Raw genomic sequence first — 20,887 nt, 5'->3', positions numbered from 1 at the left:
GTAGTGTAGACAAGCCCTCAGTCTCCTGTGCTGGGGCTCTTTGTCTCACCCAAGAGGATGTTTAGGAAGTGCCTATCATCCAGACATTTAATGTGCTCGATAATCTGTTTTCTAGTACTCCCTGCTCCAGCAGGGTCCTCATTAAACTCAACAATTCCCAGCAGTTACTGCACACTGGGGTTGTTGTTGAAGTTTCTCTATGTGGTTAGAATAGGAAATAACTATGGTAACTGGTATATAATGGCAAATGTTGACTTGTTAATGGTGACCTGCAAAGGGTGGAAGGAAGTCTGTGTTCTTTATGATGCTTCTTTATGATGTACTTAGTTCCAGACCTGAATTTCTAATATTTAAAATATGTAGAAGAACCATGGGATTATGACATCACAAAAGACTGAAACCTCAGCAGTTTAAATGGAATGGATTTTTAATGGTGACTTAAAAAAAAAAAGAAATTGTTCAAAACATTTATGAGACAGAAAGTCTTTGCTGAAGTTCCAGAATTCCCAATTCTTTAGTTAAGGTGTGAGAGGTTTTCATATACATTTGAGATTACCAACGAGTTCTCCGGCAATTTCAGGGCAGGTCAGGCTTGACATTCTTAATATTTCTTGGGCTAAATAAAGAAAACATAAGCAGACTTTTTCTGCTAAACTAATTTTTAGTCCTTTTTTAAGCAATTGATTCATGAAGAAGCAAAAAATGGGCTCAATTAAAAAAAATTTTAATTAAAAAAATCATTTGCAGTTCATTTTTAATGGTGACTTCTGTAGGTCAGTCTAAGTAATCATTCTGAGATGCAGACAAATGCTTTTTACTGGAAGAGTTTGTAGATTAATTACCAATAGCTTGTTGTACCATGTGTATTACATATGTGTTTTAAACTTGATCTCTCATCACAACACTGTTGTTAAGCAGGCTTCCACAATGTAATACATGATTTCCTATCAAACTTAGTTTTACAGTAGTTGGATTTTGTGTGAACTTTGTGCTATTGTGTTTAAAGTTCCTCAGGTTGTTTTCCTCAGCTGTTAGAGAGTCTCATAAATGTTAAATATTCCTGTCTCCATTTTCTGGTAGGAGGTCCTGGACATGGCCTTCTAAGGACTATGAGAAACAGAATTAGCAACAAGTAAAATTTTCTCAATACCATATCCATAGGATTCTAACTCTTCAGTCTTCTGCTTCTCATGTGATACAGGTGGGATCTGCTCCAGATCTTAATGATGGCTTTGAGTTACAAGTAGCTGTACACTCAGATTCACAGGTCACATTTTGACCATTGTATCTTGGCTCCCTCTACATCCTTCCCGACTGGTATCTTTCTAACCACGTTCAAGCAATGGAACTCCCTGTTGGATCTGCACCTCTGCTGCTGGTTCTTGCTCTCTGATTTTTCCAGACTTTGTTCCATGCATTAGACTAATAGCATTCTAGTCACTCATTCTTATTTAAGAAATAACTTGCAACTTGTTCTTGATCCATCTGTATATTGGATTACATGATCTGGACCTCCATGATTTCTCTGCTACTGCTTTTCTTGACAGTATAGTCTTGGGGGTTCATTGTTGCCTGGTGTCATAGTCAACGAATAGGTTTGTGGTCAAGGCTCTGGTCCTGCAGTTGTTTCTCCATTAACATGATCACTGTTTGCTTTGAATCAGCTCTTGTACTGTCATTGGGTTTTGATGCTTGAGGAAGATTGCTTCATGTTAAGTGGTGGCTTTGATGTATATGGGATACTGCTTTGTTCTATTCTTCACCTCAGAGCCCTTTGGATTTATCTTGATGCGCGGCTGCTCTGGTTATTTCTTCACAGGATGTCATCCTTGTCCCTGTCTAGCTGGTGGAAGAATGGAAGTTCAGAGGCATTAAAGTGTCCACTGAGTGCAGTTTTGCATTCAGTCACCCCTAGGCCTGAGAGCTGTATTCATTGCCTGGGAGTCTAGTACAGTGTGATGCTGAGTGTTGGATGTGCCAGAAGATGTTATCAAGGACCCCATTAGGTTGAGACAGGAATTCCTGAAATTCTGTCTTAGGTCCCCCAAGAGACACTCTGCTAAAAGCTGTCCTAAGGCTGATCTAAACTGTTTTCAAAGTTGTCTACCTCAAAGCACAAGCCTGTAATTTCTCTGCTGAGTGCTTGGATACTCTGCAGTAGCATTACTCAGGTTGGCATAATCCCAGCAATGCCATTTTGAAGCTTGTCTTGAAACAGTTTGTATCTTCATACAAGCTAAAAATCTCTCGTTTGAATAGTTTTTTGTGCATTATCATTGGGGCTTTGTTCCTGTGACAGTTTGGGGGAGCAGTATGTGCAATCTATTCATTCTTTTTGATGTTGGGGCTTTTTTATATGTATCTATGTCAGTCTGCAGACTCCATTTGTGATGTGTTTTTTTTACCTTGTCTGTTGTCCTGTTACCTCCATGCTGGACTTAAATTCCAAAGGTTGATGGCAGAGGGCTAATAGGTTCTTGATTTAAGTGCTCTCCCATTGACATGAATCATTCTAAACAATTGGCTGACTACTGTCCAGGAGAACTGGCTTGTCAGAGGAGAGAGCGCCTATCAATAAAGTGACCTGGTAAGTGTGTTGGATCACCTGAAGAGGCTGATCCAGGGGAAGGGACTTGTGTTAATTTAGACGGAATCAAGGTGTTAACATGACTGTAACTGTTGAACATTAAACATTGAGGGGCCCTCCTGGTTCTAGGGAACGGGCAATGGGTAACATTGTTGCAGCTCTTAGAAGGGGGGGGCTAGATACAAGATTTATTGACAGTCTGGTGTGTGACCAAGAAGAGGCGCTCTCCTAAAGCTGTGACAGCTCCAACCTAAGTGCTCTGAGGTAGTGAAATATCCAATAGCTCTCTTAATATACCATTGTTGCTACCTTTGATGAAGTAGCTTGTCATCTCAACCAGCCTCTGAATACTCTGCCTTAAAATCTAATGGCAATGACTGAATACAAATAGTGCCGAAGACAACGCAGAAGAACTGCAGGACCAGAGTCATGACAATATACCTATGTGGTGTTAATTATAGGAATATTCTGGCAATTTTCTTCAGTCGCCTGCATGCCCATCCTAGCAATGTTACAAGCTCAAGGTTAAAAACCCCAAGGACTTATTAGTGGAACAAAGCGATCAGCCCCCTTTTTTTGGGGGGTGGGTTACCTCTCTGACTGGAAGAACCGTATTGAAATACTGTTTGTAGCCATTGATTCTTGCTTAAAAAGGACCTAGGTAGGAAGATTCCAGAGCAGGGTGCCAGATTCACTTGGAGGAGAGGGCTGAATTCTGTTTAATTATGGTATAAATTCAGGACTCTCCAGTCTCCACAGTAGAATTCACAGTGGAATACACAGTAGAATTCACTGATGCCAGCAGGAGATTTATACAGCTTGAGAGAAGAATAATTGTATTTGTTCAGTGCTTTATTGTTGCATTAATCGTCAGTGAGAAAATAAGCTCCCCTTTAAACCCACTGCTATTTCTGCCTTTTGTTTCTGTTTCTTCCCCATCCTCATTTCCCTGTTTCTCTCTTCCTTCCCAGTTTGAGAGTCTTTCCTGTTCTTTTCTCTTCAGCAACTCTTAGTTCCCAGCCTAATGAGCATCCTCTCCCCTTCTCCATTCCATCCACTAAATACTGCTGGGGGAATTTTGCACCAAAAAATTAAAACTTCTCCACACACTGTTTTAAAATTCTGCAAAATTCTGCTTATTTTATTTGTCAAAATAATACAATATAATCACACCAATTTCAATTATTTTGGTAATTTATTTCAAAATACTTGTCAGCAAGAATGTAACAATACAGACAAAAAAAAGATTCAGGAAATGTTTTTTGACAAATAGATTCCTTACTGGGCATATTAATACAGAACTCTGAGTAATAATTCATTTAAACTACAGTATAAAACTATATTTCCTGCACCCCTCAGAAGAAGTGCAAAGGCTTGGAGGAGTCAGGGGTAACGGAGGAGCTGAGGGAGGGAGAAATAATTGCTGGGAAGGAGCCTGGGTATGAACTTGAAGTGTTGTTGGGTATGGGTGGGAAAAGTATGGAACAGGTTTTTGAGGGGGTCAGGGAGGGATTATTGGGGAGTATCCCCAGGCAGATCCTGGCTGACTCCTAGTCTCTCCCTTCAGTCAGGCACATCTGCCCCGTCCCCATGTGTCTGCCATCCTCCTTCCCCCCGTATCTCTGCACCCCCTCTGCCCATGTGTCCCTGCACCCCCTCAGCCAGTCCCCTCCCCATATCTCCATGTGTCCCTGCATCCCCTGTCCTCATGTGTATCTGTGCCCCCGCAAAGCCATCCCCCTGTAGCACTGAACCCCCTACCACTCTGCCCATGTGGCCCTACACCTCCCCCACATGGCCCTGCACCTCCACTCCCATTCATCCCCCTTCCCCAGTCTGCCCTCCCCCACTAGCCCTTATGAGCCCTTGTTTGTGACTCCCCCCAGCAGTCCCATGTTGTCTGTTTCCCTATTTCCCCTGTCTCCTGACCTGGCCCGATAGGCGTTGTGAAGAAGCCAGGCTCTTTCTCTTCCCTATCCTGGCTGGGAATGCAGCTGTGGCCCGAGGTGGGGAGCAGGACTGGGTGCAGGGCCGGGAGCTGGGGCCGGCCTGCTGCGCTCCTCCGAATGTTCTCTTTGCCTCCCTAGGGAGATGCACCCCACACTTTTGGGACCTTCTGGATTAAACTATTTAAATGACACTTCAGTGCCAACATTAAGGTGATGCTCCAATCAGATCGATAGAAGACATGGGAGTTCACCCGTTTGTCATTGTTTCATGTGGTCTACAGACTCAGGGAGACATTGTTCATTTAGAAAACATTCATTGTTCATTTAGAAAAATTATCTCTGCAGTCATGATGACTAGAAAGTTTTTTTTAAAATGAAAGCTTAGATTCTGGAGAACCTGAATGTCATGTGTGCCATGTAACTAAATCATGCTGTCTGGATGCTTTACACCTCTATTTTAGAGGTAAGCTGAGTTACTGACTATTGGTATACATGTATCCCCATGTGTGGTACAGCTACCAGTACTGTAGAGGGCCAAAAAGCATCAGCTAAGGGAGTTCCTACTTGTTTCACACCAGCACAAAATCAAAGCCTGGGAATCCTCTGGACTGATGTACTCAGGGAACAAGAATTAGTTAAATAATTTCAATTTCTTTTCTTTTTCGAACAGTATCATGTTTGATAATAAGAAATTGACTTTTGTTTTTTAACAGAATCATTTAAAAAATGACTACAGAGCAAGATTCTGCAACGGAGAAGGGTAATTAATTTGTGCTTGCATTTTAAATTTTAATTCTTAGATAATGACCACTTGTGAAAGTTATGTTGGTTTATATCAGTAGGTTAATATCATAACTGCAGTCTATCAGCTATATCCCTCTAAATTGGTTTTCAAATTTGCTTTGTGTTTTGCTTTTATTTTTGTGATGTGGCTATGTGGAAGTTAAGATTTTAAATACTAAAGTAGTGATACTGAAAGCATCTAATTTTTCCCCCCTCTTGGATGTCATGGACAGTTGAGCAATCCTCAGTTAAACAGAGTATTCGAAGGTGGACATGGACAAGTGAGTGCATGATTGGTCACTCAGAAGTCAGTTAATGCCAGTGTTTAGATTGTGTACATAACCTTAATCTTGCTTTTTGCTTCTTAGCTACTACGTTACCCCATCCAGAAACCTTTTGATTTGCCTCTGGGTAAGACGGTGAGTGAAGGTAGGGCCTGTTGATACTCCCTTCTCTGGCCCCAGGATCTTTTCAGAGCATTGATTTCAGCCACCCCAGGTTGGATAGAGGTCTTGGTGGTGAGGGTGGAGGACTTGCAGGCCTCTCTTACCAAGCTGTTTGTCAAAGTGCTATTGGAAGGGGGTGGATGCTGGCAGTTCTGGAGCCGGAAGCTCAGTACTCACTTCAGGGACAAACCTGCTGTGCTTTCAAAGATTTTTACTTGATGGGGGGAAATTTCTGTTTCCGTTCCCCTGTCTATCCTAGCTTCCAATGCGGATGGGGTTACAATTGTGCAGTCTCATCTGCGCCCCCACCAACTGACCCTCCAGTTTTTTCCTGAAAGTTGCATGTTTTTCTCCTAATTCCCTCATCTGACTCCTACTTCCTATGGTTCAGGGGGAAAAATCCTTCTGTTAATCCCTGCTGTTTCCCCTCTGAGGGAAAAGGCAATGTTCCATCCTGAAGTTAAATTAGACTTGTGTGTGTATGAGGAAGAAGTGGGAGGTAGCTGGAAGTGCTCCTTTTTTCCTTTCCTTCCCACACCTTAGGGCTGCTACCCATGGTTCAGTTAGTTGCTGCGATCCCTGATGACTCCTTCCTAGCTGATGCAGGACTCATGGGGTGGGCAGGTTGGCTTTTGCCTGCAGAAAGAAAAAAGACAATAGGGGATGCCTAAAAATTAATTAAAGTTATTTTAATTTCGTTTTTAACAGTGACAAGTGTCAATGAGTAGAACTGCACTGAGGTTGTTCTTGCGATCTTAACTTTGGCTTTTCCAACTTCTGAGTGTTTACATCAAGCAACTAGAGTGTTTCCCACCTAGCTTTTTCAGTTTCACAACTGGAAATATTTGGCTAGGCACCACGGAAATGACCTGTCTAACGCACTGTAGGCAGTAGGAACCCCTCTCTTGTTCTCACCATAGCTAGTCTACTGGGTAAAGCCCCTTACAGAATTTTCAGGTATGCTTCATTGGCCTTTGTGCACCTTAACAGTCTTCAGGAGTTGTTCCTCAATCTATTCCTCCACTGCAAGTTCCACTGGGGACCTTATTCAGCCCCTTCACACCTTAGTTTCGGCAGGAGCCATTTCCCTCTTTGTAGTTGTCCCTGCCAATTCTCAGTAATACATTTTGTTATTGTACTATGCATTTAAGTCCCACATGCATATGCTGGGAGTCCGCTTTTAGGTGCACTCTTTATTAGCTTAGTGAAAAAATCTACCCTACTTGCCTAATATCTGATTTTTAAAAACTTGTGACATATTCATTGCAAAAAAACAATTTGTTCCTATCCTCTAGGTAGTGATACCCAATGAGGGCTGCTCTCATGCCAGATTTCACCTCTCATTTTCAAACTGTTTTACCTGTATGGCAGTTTAGGAAAAAAGTTGTAAATTTTGTTCTATGGGCAGAAGACATTCCTTCACTCCCCTCACACTCAACATTGGTTGAGCTGTTGTCCCTTGAATTTAAAAAAAAAAAACAACCCAAGACAAAACACTCCATACAGAAAGTTAAGCATGGTAAATGAAAAGTTTACAGGAAGTTATGAACTAATGGAAATAGCGATGACACTGTCAACCATTATGTAATGTTGAGCATAGTGCTTGCTGCTGCATATGCTGAGATAAACAGGCTACGTGCAAATGTTAAGTGGGTAACTTTTTACTGCAAATGATTCTTTCAATGTATTTTTTTCCTTCTTCCCTCTAGAAAACAACAGATTAATGTACAGCCAGGCCAAAATGTACTGAAAATTATACGAGATTGTTTTGAAAGTAAGCTTCTAACTTTTGTCTGTAATTTTTATCTTTGATTTATCTTTTTATGAGCAAGTTGTAACACTCTCCTTAATCTCACATAGTGGAAAAGGAGTAGTTGTATAAGCGGTTTGATTTTTCATGTAGCATGTTTATAGCGTAATGCAAAAAAATGCAATGATCTTTCTAAAAATACATGGAAACTGCACTATAACCTGTTACATAAACTATATCTTTCTCTGTTGACTGGATTTTTTTCCTCTCAAATTCTGAGTAAATCATATTTTTTAAAACATGCAAGCTATGTACTATTCTATTCATCTTGTTACATTTAGTTTTTTCTTTTTAGATTGTGTTAGTGATTCTTCAATAAATTCTCCAAGCATAACACATTGCTCAACCCCTGTCATCTTTAAGCAAAAGGAGGATTTATTACTGAGCAAAGAGGTAAGTTAGTTATATTAACAATGTAACTGTTTGGTGTGGGGAACAGTTTCCCTTCAGTGTGTATTTGTTCCACATTGGACAATTTTATACATGCACCTCTTGATGTATACAGTCTGTACATTTTCTTTACATTTGTGGCATAATTTAGCTCTCTATTGCAGGGGTTCTCAAACTTCATTGCACCATGACCCTCTTCTGACAACAAAAATTACTACATGACTCCAGGAGTGGGGACCGAAGCCTAAGCCAGCCCAAGCCCTACTGCCCTGGGTGTGTGTGTGGTGGGGGACAGCAAAGCCCGAGGGCTTTGGCTTTGCCCCTGGGCAGTGGGGCTCGGGATTCAACCCCGGGCCCCAGCAAGTCTAAGCTAGCCCTGGCAACCACATTCAAAGGGGGTCCCAACCCACAGTTTGAGAACCTCTGCTGTAACGGTTGATAACATTATTTCCCTCAGTTGTCATCGTAAAACAATTTGGGCATATTCTCTATCTCCCTGCTCCATCCTTTTTCTCATAATAGTTTACCCAGCTTTCATTCCTGATAACTTTCTCTAGTAGTCTCTCATGTTCAGACTTTCCTTGAACTTCTGCTTCTCTTGTCACTCTTCCAGCTTCAGCCGTTGGTCTCACTAAACTTTTTACAATTAAAACTCCCACTGCTGGAAAAAGCAATGAATGATTCCTTGGTTACCCACTGCTGGTTGGTAGGGCTAGCTTGCACCCTAATGCAAAAGAATACAGTTGTGTTTATTAGGTCTTTCTTTGTGTTCTTCCCAGCAACCAAATGGAAGTAGTATAATTGAGCCATTGAAGGATGATGCTTGTATAAAAGGCACTTGTTAGCTCATAATCTTCAGTTGTTTGTAAGAGGTAGAGTAGTTCACTTTCTAGCTGGCTTCGTAGAAACAAAGTCTTGGCCCTGTGATTGCACCTGTCTAAATACCAAAGAGGTCAAGCTGCAGTCTCTTGGGGTACGTCTATACTGCAATAAAAGTCCCTCAGCTAGCTCGCATCAGGTGACACGGGCTCATGGAGCTTGGTCTGTAGGCCATAAAATTGCAGTCTAGATGTTCAGGCTCAAGTCTAGGCTCTGAAACCCTGCGAGGAGGGTGGGTCTCGGAGCCTGGGCTCTAGCCTGAGCCTGAATGTCTACACTGCAAATTTTAGCCCTGCAGCCCAAGCATCGCAAGCCTAAGTCAATTGACCTGACTGTGAGACTCAGTGCCCTGGGTTTTTTTATTCCAGTGTAGGCATACCCATCGTTTGTTACCAATATTGTGCATATTTCAGGTTTTCAACAGAGACAGCTCACTGTAGGGGTCCTATATTTATCAGAACAAGTGCTTCTGTATGTGTGTGGTCTGCTAAGATGTTTATATGGCCCCTATCAGCATCCTATCCAGTTGCTTTACAGATATTAATCAGTTTATCCTCACAACACCACTGATTAAGGAGGTGTCATAAATATAAAGAGAAGGGTAGCCACCTTTCTGTGTACAGTGCTATAAAATCCCTTCTGGCCAGAGGCAAAATCCTTTCACTTGTAAAGGGTTAAGAAGCTAAGGTAACCTTGCTGGCACCTGACCCAAAATGACCAATGAGGGGACAAGATACTTTCAAATCTGGAGGGAGGGAAAGGCTTTTATCTGTGTGATACCTTTGCTGGGAACAGATCAAGGATGCAAGCCCTCCAACTCCTGTAAAGTTAGTAAGTAATCTAGCTAGAAAATGCATTAGGTTTTCTTGGGTTTGGCTTGTAAATTTGCTGTGCTGTAGGGAATGTGCATTCCTGTTTTTGTGTCTTTTTGTAACTTAAGATTTTGCCTAGAGGGATTCTCTGTTTTGAATCTGACTGCCTGTGAGATTATCTTCCATTCTAATCTTAGAGTGTTTCTTTTATCTTCGTTTTGTTCTTCTAATAAAGTTCTGTTTTTTTAAGAATCTGATTGGGTTTTTAGGGTCCTAAGAAACCCAAGCTGGTCTGTGCTCAACTTGTTGATTCTCAAGCCTCCCCAGGAAAGGGGGTGTAAGGGCTGGGTTGGGGATAGCTGGGGGAACAGGAACTCCAAGTGGTCCTTTTCCCTGGTTCTTTGTTAAAGCGCTTGGTGGTGGCAGCATACCCTAGTCCAAGGGCAAAGATTTTGTGCCTTGGGGAAGTTTTTGACCTAAGCTAGTAGAAATAAGCTTAGGGGGTCTTTCATGCGGGTCCCCACATCTGTACCCCAGAGTTCAGAGTGGGGAAGGAACCGTGACAGGAGGTATCCCTTATTTTACTCCTGAAGACCTGGGGTGCATAGCAGGGTTGGTGGTAATCATGACTTTAAAAAAAATCAGTAATAAAGTTTTGTTTAAATCATGATCTTTAATTACATTTTTTTCAAATTTAAGACATTTTATTTATATGTTAGCACTTCCCTTTTTATAGTCTTACTAAATTACTAAAGTAGATGTTACACTTTAATTAGCTTCTTGCTCCTTAGGGGAGTTTCAAATTTTATACAGGTTTTTTTTTGTACTAAGAAATTTCATACTTAACAAGCTTATCTATGCAGAAAAAGACAAGTCAGCTCCACTTAACATTTTGACTGTGAGAATAATACAAACTCAAGAAAAAAATTGATAAGCGAATAGCCCGTGCTATATTTGCACCCAATAACACCTTCTGATACATTTAACTTCCACAAATCAATAAAACTGAAATGCTTTGACCAGGCAGTAACAGTCCATCATGATTTGTATTTTGAAGTCATTGGGACTTTTGCTTTTAAGGTACCCAGGTGCTTTTGAAAATCCCACCGTTAGGAACTTAACTTTAGACTCCAATTTTTAAAAATTTTGGCCTATATTTTAAAAAGTTCACAATAACTTTGTTAATGTATTGAAATTTATTTAATGTATTGTATTTTCATTGTGAAGCAGTTTTGTTTTAAACCAACAAAGATTTTATGGCACTTAATTTTTTTATTAAAAACAATCTAATTTTAATTTCTGATTTTGCAATCATTTATGCATATTGTCTAATTTTGCACACCTGATTAGTTCCACTGAAGTCAATGGAATGATTCAAGTAAAGTTACAAACCTGCTTAAGAATTTGCAGGGTCAGGGCCTTAATTTTCAGTATTTTGAATTGGTTATAGCAGTTTTGTAAAAATCAAAAGATTCTCCATCCGCAGTGGTATTAACACCTCTCTTCCTCAGCATTTATAATTTAGTTTATTATTAATATTATAATATTAAACTAAAGTTTCAATAGCACAGATTTTCAAATTAGTTTTTACAAAGCCTAAATGTGATTCATGTGAGTGATTTTTTTAAAAAAGTGATTTAAATCCATTACTTACATTGGCCTACATGCATGCAGAGGATAAATAACTTGCTCAGCATCTTATAGAACTAAGAATTGAACCGTGGTGAGAGGCTTGAAGTGGTTTAATTACTTGAATGTTTTATCATTTTACTGGCATTTTTAAAGGACTGGAGATGTAAGTATTAAATTGTGATGAGAATCTGCTTTTAAATGATTTTAAATAAGATTATGATCAGAAAATAGGTATGTAATGTGAGGATTTATATTTGTTAATATTTTTACTGTTGCTGTATCATAACAAACTTTTTTCTTTTCTACCTCTCCTGCTGTTCACTGTCAAACATTACAGTTAAATTCAGGTTTATTTAACTCTGTGAAGAAGACGTTTAAGTCTACATCTTCTGTAGATGCATCACCAGTAAAATCAATCAGCTGTTCAGGTTGGTGCTGCTATCATTTAATTGTTAAATTTTGGGGGTAATTATTTCTTGGAATTTCTATACTGTTTTTTGAGGTGAAAACACTAATGCTGTTTAATATCTATAACAGGACAGTCAGCTGAAGAACATCAGAAAGCTATAGCACTTGAGAACATAGTTGGCTCTAACAAAAAAGAGGGGTGTGTATTAAAAGAAGATACAAGCTCAAGTGAAGATGATCTTTTTGATGCCGGTAATCCTGTTGGTTCTAACAAGAAAGCAAGTAGTATATTAAAAGATGTTGAAAGATCAAGCCAAAGCCCTGCTGGCATCTTTGATACTGATGAGGATAATTATGAGGTCATTGGATCACCTGTTCTTCTTGTTGAGGAAGCAGAAACATCTGTACACCTGTAAGTTGCTTCGTTTGCTAAATCTACAGAAGAAATGTTTGAAAATTCTACTGTATAGCAATCTTCAGTGCTCACAGTAAAATTTAAGTCAAGAGGTAGTGATTCAAATGAGACTTGTGTGAGTATTGGATAGCCCTGGTTCCTTCCAAATTTGTTTTTGCAAACCCACTTCAAGTTATCAGACATGGTAGAAGAAGTTAATGTTAGACTCTACATCACAGTGTCACAGAAATAGAAATGTAGAGCTGCTAAAATAGTCACCTGCAAAACTATATTTTAAGTTGCTTGACAGAATGTTTGCTCTTAGCACAATATATTTTCATAACTTTTTAAAGAAACATCATGTAAACTGAGGAGGATCTAGGAAGAAACTTAAAGTACATTTAGAGATTAACCGTATCAGATCTAAATACTATTTTTTTTACATATAGATTAAGTCTTGATGAAAAAGCAACTCTAGCAGTGATGAGGAGACAGACAGAAGTTCGAAGGTCAGAAGGTCCTCAGGCAAGGACAGAAGAGCAGATAGTTCCAGTGGAAAGAGCAGAATGTGTTACTGGACCTTCTGAACAGGAAAAGAAGTCGCTTTCTTCAGCATTCTTAGGGGCTGTGACAACAGGAACTGTTGAAAAAAGGTGCATTGAAGTAAAACTTAATTGTTAGCAAGTAATTAACACAATCTCAAATATTGTAGCAACAAATTTATCTAATACTGAATGATGTATTAGAGCAGTCCATCTGATTACTAAAAATAATCAGAAAAATGATCATTGGAAATAATGGCAGTTAGTGTTTTTAAAGTGCCCAAAAAGCCACAATTGAGGAAAAAGGCCATAGTGGTTTAAAAATGGACAACATTTAGAGGGGAAGTGAAGGCAGCTATAAAAAGTGTGATATATAACAAATGGAAGGAAGGGGAAGTTGATAGTAGTGAATATAAATCAGAAGGTAGGAATGGTATAAAATTGATAAGGGGAGCAAAGGGCCACAAAGCAGAAATCTATGGTCAGTGGAGTTAGGGACAATAAGAAGGAGTTTAAGTATATTGGGAACAAAGAGTCCTAACAATGGTATTGGTCCATTACTAGATGGAAATGGTAGAATTATCAACAGTAATGCAAAAAAGGCAGAAGTGTTAAATATTTCTGTGCTGTATTTGGGAAAAAGCAGTTGCTCTCCATAAATAACACTCTTTCCATTCCATTAGTATCTCAGAAGAATGTTAAACAGCAGCTACTAAAGTTAGGCGCATTTTTAAATCAGCAGGTCCAGATAACTTTCATCCAAGAGTTTTAAAAGCTGACTGAGGGGATTACTGGACCATTAATGCTGATTTTTCAGTAATTCTTGGAGCACTGTCAAGTTCCAGAAGACTGGAAGAAAGCTATTGCTGTGCCAACATTTAAAAAAGGGCAAATAGGATGACCTGGGTTATGATAGATCTGTCAGTCTGCCATTGATCCTGGGAAAGATAATGGAGCAGCTGATACAGGACTTGATTAATAAAGAGTAAAAGGAGGGTAATGTAATTAATTCCAATCAACATGTGCTTATGGAAAATAGATCTCATCAAACTAACTTGATATCTTTTTTCATGAGATTACAAGTTTCGTTGATAAAGGTAATGGTATTGATGTAATATACTTGGACTTCAGTGAAGTGTTTGATTTAGTACCGCATGGCACTTTGATTAAAAAAACTAGGACAATATAAAATTAACATGGCACCCATTAAATGTATTAAAAGGTATCTAGCTGATAGGTCACAAAATGTATTTGTAAATAGGGAATCATCACTGAACAGGTGTGTTTCCATCTTTAGTCTTATGTTGTTTTACATCTTTATTAATGACCTGGAGAAAACATAAAATCATTACTGATAAAGTTTGAGATGACAAATTGGGGGAGTGATAAATAATGAAGAGGACAGGTCTTTGAGAGAGAGCAATCCAGATCTGTTCGTAAGCAGGGTGCAAGCAAACAATATGTGTTTTGATGTGGCTAAATGTAAATATGTACATTTAGGAACAAAGAACTTATGTAGGCCATACTTACAGGATGTAGGACTCTGTTCATCATTCATCAGTGATTCTGGAAAAGATTTGGCGGTAATGATAGCTAATCAGCTGAACATGAGCTCCCAAACTAAATCAAAGTTGTCCTTTTTGGCCTCCGAAGCTATGAATCTAAGTCGTAATTCTGACATTACACATAGACTCCTCCTGAGGGTTGAAATGACATAGAATGCTTCCGCCGGTGTGCACAGGCAGAAATTGTGGAAAAACAACCTCACTTGCCTCATAACCTAAGTCGTGCAGAACGCAATGCCATCCACAGCCTCAGAAACAACCCTGACTTTATAATCAAAGAGGCTGATAAAGGAGGTGCTGTTGTCATCATGAAGAGGTCTGACTACCAAAAGGAGGCTGTCAGACAACTCTCCAATACCAAATTCTACAGACCACTTTCCTCAAATCCCACTGAGGAATACACTAAGAAACTGCACCATCTACTCAGGACACTTCCTACACTAACACAGGAACAAACCAACATACCCTTAGAGCCCCGACCGGGGTTATTCTGTCTACTGCCCAAGATCCACAAACCCGGAAATCCTGGATGCTCCATCATCTCGGGCATTAGCACTCTCACTGAAGGACTGTCCGGATATGTGGACTCTCTACTCAGACCCTACACCACCAGCACTTCCAAAGCTATCTCCGTGACACCACTGATTTCCTGAGAAAACTACAATGCATTGGTGATCTTCCAGAAAACACCATCCTAGCCACTATGGATGTAGAGGCTCTGTACACAAACATCCCACACACAGATGGAATACAAGCTGTCAGGAACAGTATCCCTGATGATGCCACAGCACAACTGGTTACTGAGCTCTGTGACTTTATCCTCACACAATTATTTCAAATTTGGTGACAATATATACTTCCAGACCAGTGGCACCGCTATGGGCACCCGCATGGCCCACAATATGCCAACATTTTTATGGCTGACCTGGAACAATGCTTCCACAGCTCTTGTCCACTTTACACCCCTTCTCTACCTATGCTACATTGATGACATCTTCATTAGCTGGACCCATGGGAAGGAAACCTGGGCAACGATCCATCACTTTCACAGGCCTTGGGAGGCAGGCCAGTCTTAGCCCACAGACAGCCTGCCAACCTGAATTATATTCTCACCAGCAACTACACACCACACCATAGTAACTCTAGCTCAGGAACCAATCCATGCAACAAACCTCGATGCCAACTCTGTGCACATATCTACACCAATAACACCATCACAGGACCTAACCAGATCAACCACTCCATCACTGGTTCATTCACATGCACGTCCACCAATGTAATCTACGCCATCGTGTGCCAGCGATGCCCCTCTGCTATGTACCTTGGCCAAACTGGACAGTCCCTACGTAAAAGGATAAATGGACACAAATCAGATATTAGGAATGGCAATATACAAAAACCTGTAGGAGAAGACTTCACCCTCCCTGGACACACAATAGCAGATTTAAAGGTAGCCATCCTGCAGCAAAATAACTTCAGGACCAGACTTCAACAAGAAACTGCTGACAACGACAAAAGGAGTTTCTCCTTCCTTGGTGTTCACACCTCAACTGCTAGAAAAGGGCCTCATTCTCCCTGATTGAACTAACCTCGTTATCCCTAGTCTAATTCTTGCTTGCATATTTATACCTGCCTCTGGAAATTTCCACTACATGCATGCGACGAAGTGGGTATTCACCCACGAAAGCTTATGCTCCAATACATCTGTTAGTCTATAAGGTGCCACAGGACTCTTTGCTGCTTTTACCGATCCAGACTAACACGGCTACCCCTCTGATACTTGATTTTAGTAATTGTTTTGTACATTTATTTCCATCTATGATTCTTGGGTTACCAAAATTTGAGTTATCTAACATAAAAAGCGGTAGCATTTGAAACTGCTGTGCAGTTGAAATCTTGAACAGGTTTGAGACTCTGGCAGAGAATACTGATGCTGAATTGATGTCACTGTGACTGTCATTGGTCTCAGAAAAAGAGCCAGCAAGCCCTAGGTCTGTTAATACTTTAACCATCTGTAACGATGCTGTTTCTGGTGGGACCCTACTGAGTGTGCCAGTTCAGGACAAATTGCTTAAAGCAGGGCAGTTTCAGCCCAAGGATGGGGTTTCTGTGTACACCAAGGCAAACCAAACCAGCCAGACAGAGAAGACTTTGGTTTTACCCCACTGGCTAACCACAAGTCACACCAGCAATTCCCCTAGATACTCCAGTTTCCCAGTATCACCACCAGTGCCACTCATTATGGGGACAAATGGTTATGAAAACCAATATCCCAGTAAAAGAAAAAGTTTCTCTTGATCCCAAAGGACCAAGCCCCCAGACCCAGGTCAATATACAAATCAGATTTTACCCACAAATCACGCTGTTGCCAATCCTTTAGAATCAAAATCTGAAGGTTTATTCATAAAAGGAAAAAGATATAGATGAGAGCTAGAATTGGTTAAATGGAATCAATTACTTACAATAATGGCAAAGGTCTTGGTTCAGGCTTGTAGCAGTGATGGAATAAACTGCAGGTTCAAATCAAGTCTCTGGAGTACATCCACTGCTGGGATGGGTCATCAGTCCTTTATTTAGAGTTTCCAGTTGTAGCAAAGTCCTTCCACAGGCAAGAAGCAGGATTGAAGACGAGATGGAGATGAGGCATCAGCCTTTTATAGTCTTTTCCAGGTGTAAGAACACCTCTTTGTTCTTACTGTGGAAAGTACAGCAAAATGAAGTTTGGAGTCACATGGGGAAGTCCCTGCATACTTTGCTGAGTCGCAAGGTGTATCTGCCTTCTCTGAATGGGTCCGTTGTATAGCTGATGGTCCTTAATGGGCCATCACGCAGGCTAGGCAGAGCTGACACCAACTTGTCTGGGGTGTCACCCAGAAGCACAGCATAAGTTTGAAATACAGACAGTATAGAGCCAATATTCATAACTTTAAAGACAAAAATGATACACACACATAGACAGTATAATCATAACCAGCAAACCGTAATCTTGTCTTAGACACCTTATTTGACCCACTTTATAGAAGACTTGGTGCTGCTACAGGACCTTGGTTTCAACAGTGATCTGTATGGTCCCAGATTATGTCAATAACGTCACACCATCATTGACCAGTGTCACACGGGTCATTTGAGAGATGATGTGGTTATGTATTGTAAGTGAAGTGGCACTTGTTTAAAAAAAAAAAAAAAAGCAATACATGCTAACTGCAAAACTTTTATGGAAGCCAAAGCCATCGCACTGGAGAAAGCTACCAGGAGCAACATTGTCTCTGTGTTTAAATGCTTGAGTGACCTCGCTGACAAAAAGGGTCATTCACTTAGTGAGGTCAACTCCAGGTCTTGTCAGCTAATCAGTACAGAGGCAGAGTGCGTGACATTTCAGCTAGCTGCTAAATGCGCCCACAATTTCTTTGGACCCTGACGGAAGAACATAAGAACGGCCATACTGGATCAGACCAATGGTCCATCCAGCCCCGAATCCTGTCTTCCGACAGTAGCCAATGCCAGGTGCTTCAGAGGGAATGAACAGAACAGGTAATCATCAAGTGATTCATCCTCTGTTGCCCATTCCCAGCTTCTGGCAAACAGAGATTAGGGACACTTCAGAGCATGGTTTTGGATTTGTGCCATCCTTGCTCATAGTCATTGATGGACCTATCCTCCATGAACTTACCTAGTTCTTTTTTGAGCCATATTATAATCTTGGCCTTCACAACATCCTCTGGCAAGGAGTTCCACAAGTTGACTGTGTGTTATGTGAAGAAATACTTTATTTTAAAAAACCTGCTGCCTATTAAAATGACATGAAGGCTGCTGCTCAGTTGACGCATTCTGCACAATTTGATCCTAGCAAATTCACTAATAATGAAATCCAAAGAGATGTAAAGAAGGTTAAGGAGAAATAAGGTGGCAGAGACCTGGAATTCCTGCAGAACTGTTAAAAATGTCCTGGCTTCAAACACTGTTCAGTATCATCTGGAGAACAGAGTCTGTCCCATCCGACCGGCAAAAAGGCATTATTTTACTGCTTTGGAAATGTAAAAGCAGCAAATGAGACTATTGTAACTATTGTGGCATTACTCTTCTGTCTGTCCTGGGGAAAAATTTTGTTTCTGTTTTGTTTCTTTAGTCCTGGCAGTTTCATGATGGAGCAAATCTTCATGCTGTGCCATCTTATTGTGAAGATATGAGAATTCAGGTGCCTCATTCACACTGTGTTTGTGGATATTAGTCACCTTGGACTCTGTTGACAAAGTATTGCTTTGGCTGAACTTGAAAACTTGCAGTCCTTTCTTAAAAGCTCTGTAGAATGTTCCATCTGCTAGATGATGACTCCTCAAGCTGCATTCTTGTAAATGAGGAAAAAAACCATCTTTTGCATTAGGTCAGGTATTTGACAGGGATACATTGCTGCCCAGAACTCTCCAGTGCCGTTACAGGCTCTGTGCTTGACCAGAAACTAAGTAAATGCATTTTAGGCATATGCTTTGATGACAAGAATCTCACTGACCTTGATTTTTGTCAACGACATAGCACTAGTCATCAAATCAATGGACAAGCTAGTTGAGGCACTTAAAGCCTTGGAAAGCTCAGTGGCAAATGTCAGCCTGAAAATTAGTTGGCGGTAAAACCAAGATTCTAGCAGTCAGCAATTTCAAACACACTGCGGGCTCCAGCATCTTGGTGGGTGAACACCCAGTTGATATAGTCTGTGATTTCACCTACCTCAGCTCTGTTGCTGATAACATGAGTGGTATCAAGAAAAGTTGAAACCTGCACTGCAAAAGTATTGTTAGTAAGGGGCACCTTATCAAGAATGTCTTTTGCAAACTGAATAGTGTTTTTAAGTAGAGAGGCGAAGCTGGTGGTCCGTATTCTGACCTGTCTTACTGAAATATGGTCCTTCCCTGTCAAGATTGAAAAGAAGTTGGACACAGTTCAGATGTAGCATCTCCGAACGATCGAAAACATCAAAGGGTATGAATTCAAGTCGAATGAAGAGATCCATTTTCTAACTAAACAGGTTCCGCTCACTCAAACAGTTGCCCAGTGCTCTTTAAGGTAGTATTGTTATCTGCTCTGAATCTGTTGAACTGTTATCTGCCTACTGACTTCCCTGAGAATAATCTTCAACTTTGTCCCAATGAAAGCTGGGATGAAAAGACGCCCGGGAAAACCTAGAACATGATGGCTGGTGAGTGTCAACAGACTGTTCCTCATTGGCATCTTACATGGTAACATGCCAGATTTGGCTCAGGTTAGGATATCATAGAGGTGCACAACGCATTCAGTGGCCTCTGTGCTGTCCAAGTGATAGCATTAGAACTAACCAACCAACCTAACCAATTTTGTAGCTTTATGATTTGACATTTATTGTTCTTGCTTGTATGTGCCAAAGTAGTGCATCACTCCTAGTTTTTTGTGGATTAAATACAAAAACAGTAGTGTCTGAGTGGGGTGGAGGTGGATTTATGCTGGGACAAGGCTGTGTGGGAGTGACTTTTAAGAGCAATGGTGGAGCTGAGCTCTCTGGAAGTTGGGTGTATGGTACTTAGCCTGAGGTAGAATATTGCTTTCTAGGTAGTTTAACTTAATGGGAGAGGAAGTTAGCTGGGATGGGGGTCAGGTGGGAGCAGTGTTATGGCTCTCCAAAGTGTCTGAGTTAATGATGAGGTACAAACCGGTGGCCACAGATAGGAAAAAAGTGGCTGTGTCCCCCTTTGGTCAAGTGGCAGGGAGAAAACAGGGTAGAATGATGAATGAATGTCGTTTGAGCAGTACCTTGTAACGTGCTCAGATGTTGTGAAGTCACTGTTAGATTTGCAGGATTAAACTCTGAGGGTTTTTAAATTGAAGCATTTGAATGCTGCTCAGAGATGAAAGCTCAAATTGAATTAAATCATCTTCCTTTCAGTTGGAATGAAAAACAGAAGCCTATTAGTCCCAGTTGGTACAAGACAATTTCCGAAAATGTTTACTGATGCTTAAAATCTTGTACATACAAGTGTAAAATATGGAAGAATGTTCCAGGAAAAACAAGTTACATTTTTAATTATTTTGCTATATGGATTGTTATTTTGTCCATAGTAGTACAATGCTCAAATTACTGGTGATTTTTTTCCCCCAGATATTATATAGTTGGTAAATAACCCAAAACATTCTAAGCATTTATCTTTCCTTTAATATTTTATCTCATTTGTTTACAAAACTGTTTCTAAATTTGCTGAACCAAATTACATGAAAAAACAACCCTTTTTTTGTATTTTCATCCTTAGGTATTCAGCCTCAATACCACCACCACCTTCTCCCATAAAAGATTTAGGAATGGAAAATGAGTGTGAGTTTTTAATTGACGAATCGGATGGTTTTTCTTTTACATCCTGGTTTTCAATTCCCCAGAAGAACAAAAAAATAGAGAAACAGGCCTTAGCAAAGCCTGTGCCAAAATCTCAGCCTTCCAAAAGGAAAAAGGCAGTTGTACGAGAAAGCAAGAAACGTAAGGATAGGAAGACACAGAATGAAGTACCTGTTAAAGTGACTCGTATGGAACAGTCGAAAATGAAAACATGTGATGTTGCTGAAGGGATACAAGACGAGTTACAAAATGCTTCTGATACAAATCTAGGTTTATCTGACAAAAAGAAAGATGCTCTTAAATCTGTAAGGCAAAGCAGCCCTCACATGGGTAAGTCA

At 40.4% G+C, this 20,887-nt stretch overlaps 1 protein-coding gene across 2 annotated transcripts in view; it reads left to right on the top strand.

Annotated features, from left to right (window-relative positions):
* The window catches only part of CENPC (centromere protein C), a 72,055-nt gene that overhangs the window by 1,613 nt on the left and 49,555 nt on the right, over positions 1-20,887 (top strand). For both annotated transcript variants that reach the window (XM_077814833.1, XM_077814834.1), the window contains 7 exons: positions 5,250-5,296; positions 7,475-7,539; positions 7,871-7,968; positions 11,626-11,716; positions 11,826-12,108; positions 12,540-12,743; positions 20,470-20,879. In XM_077814833.1, the coding sequence (XP_077670959.1) occupies positions 5,250-5,296; positions 7,475-7,539; positions 7,871-7,968; positions 11,626-11,716; positions 11,826-12,108; positions 12,540-12,743; positions 20,470-20,879 (1,198 nt within the window). The remainder of the gene's footprint in view (positions 1-5,249; positions 5,297-7,474; positions 7,540-7,870; positions 7,969-11,625; positions 11,717-11,825; positions 12,109-12,539; positions 12,744-20,469; positions 20,880-20,887) is intronic.

This window comes from Eretmochelys imbricata, chromosome 4, assembly GCF_965152235.1.
Source record: "Eretmochelys imbricata isolate rEreImb1 chromosome 4, rEreImb1.hap1, whole genome shotgun sequence".
Taxonomy (NCBI): Eukaryota; Metazoa; Chordata; order Testudines; family Cheloniidae; genus Eretmochelys; species Eretmochelys imbricata.
The sequence above is the reverse complement of the archived record's forward strand: the minus strand, read 5'-3'. Positions and strand labels throughout refer to the sequence as shown.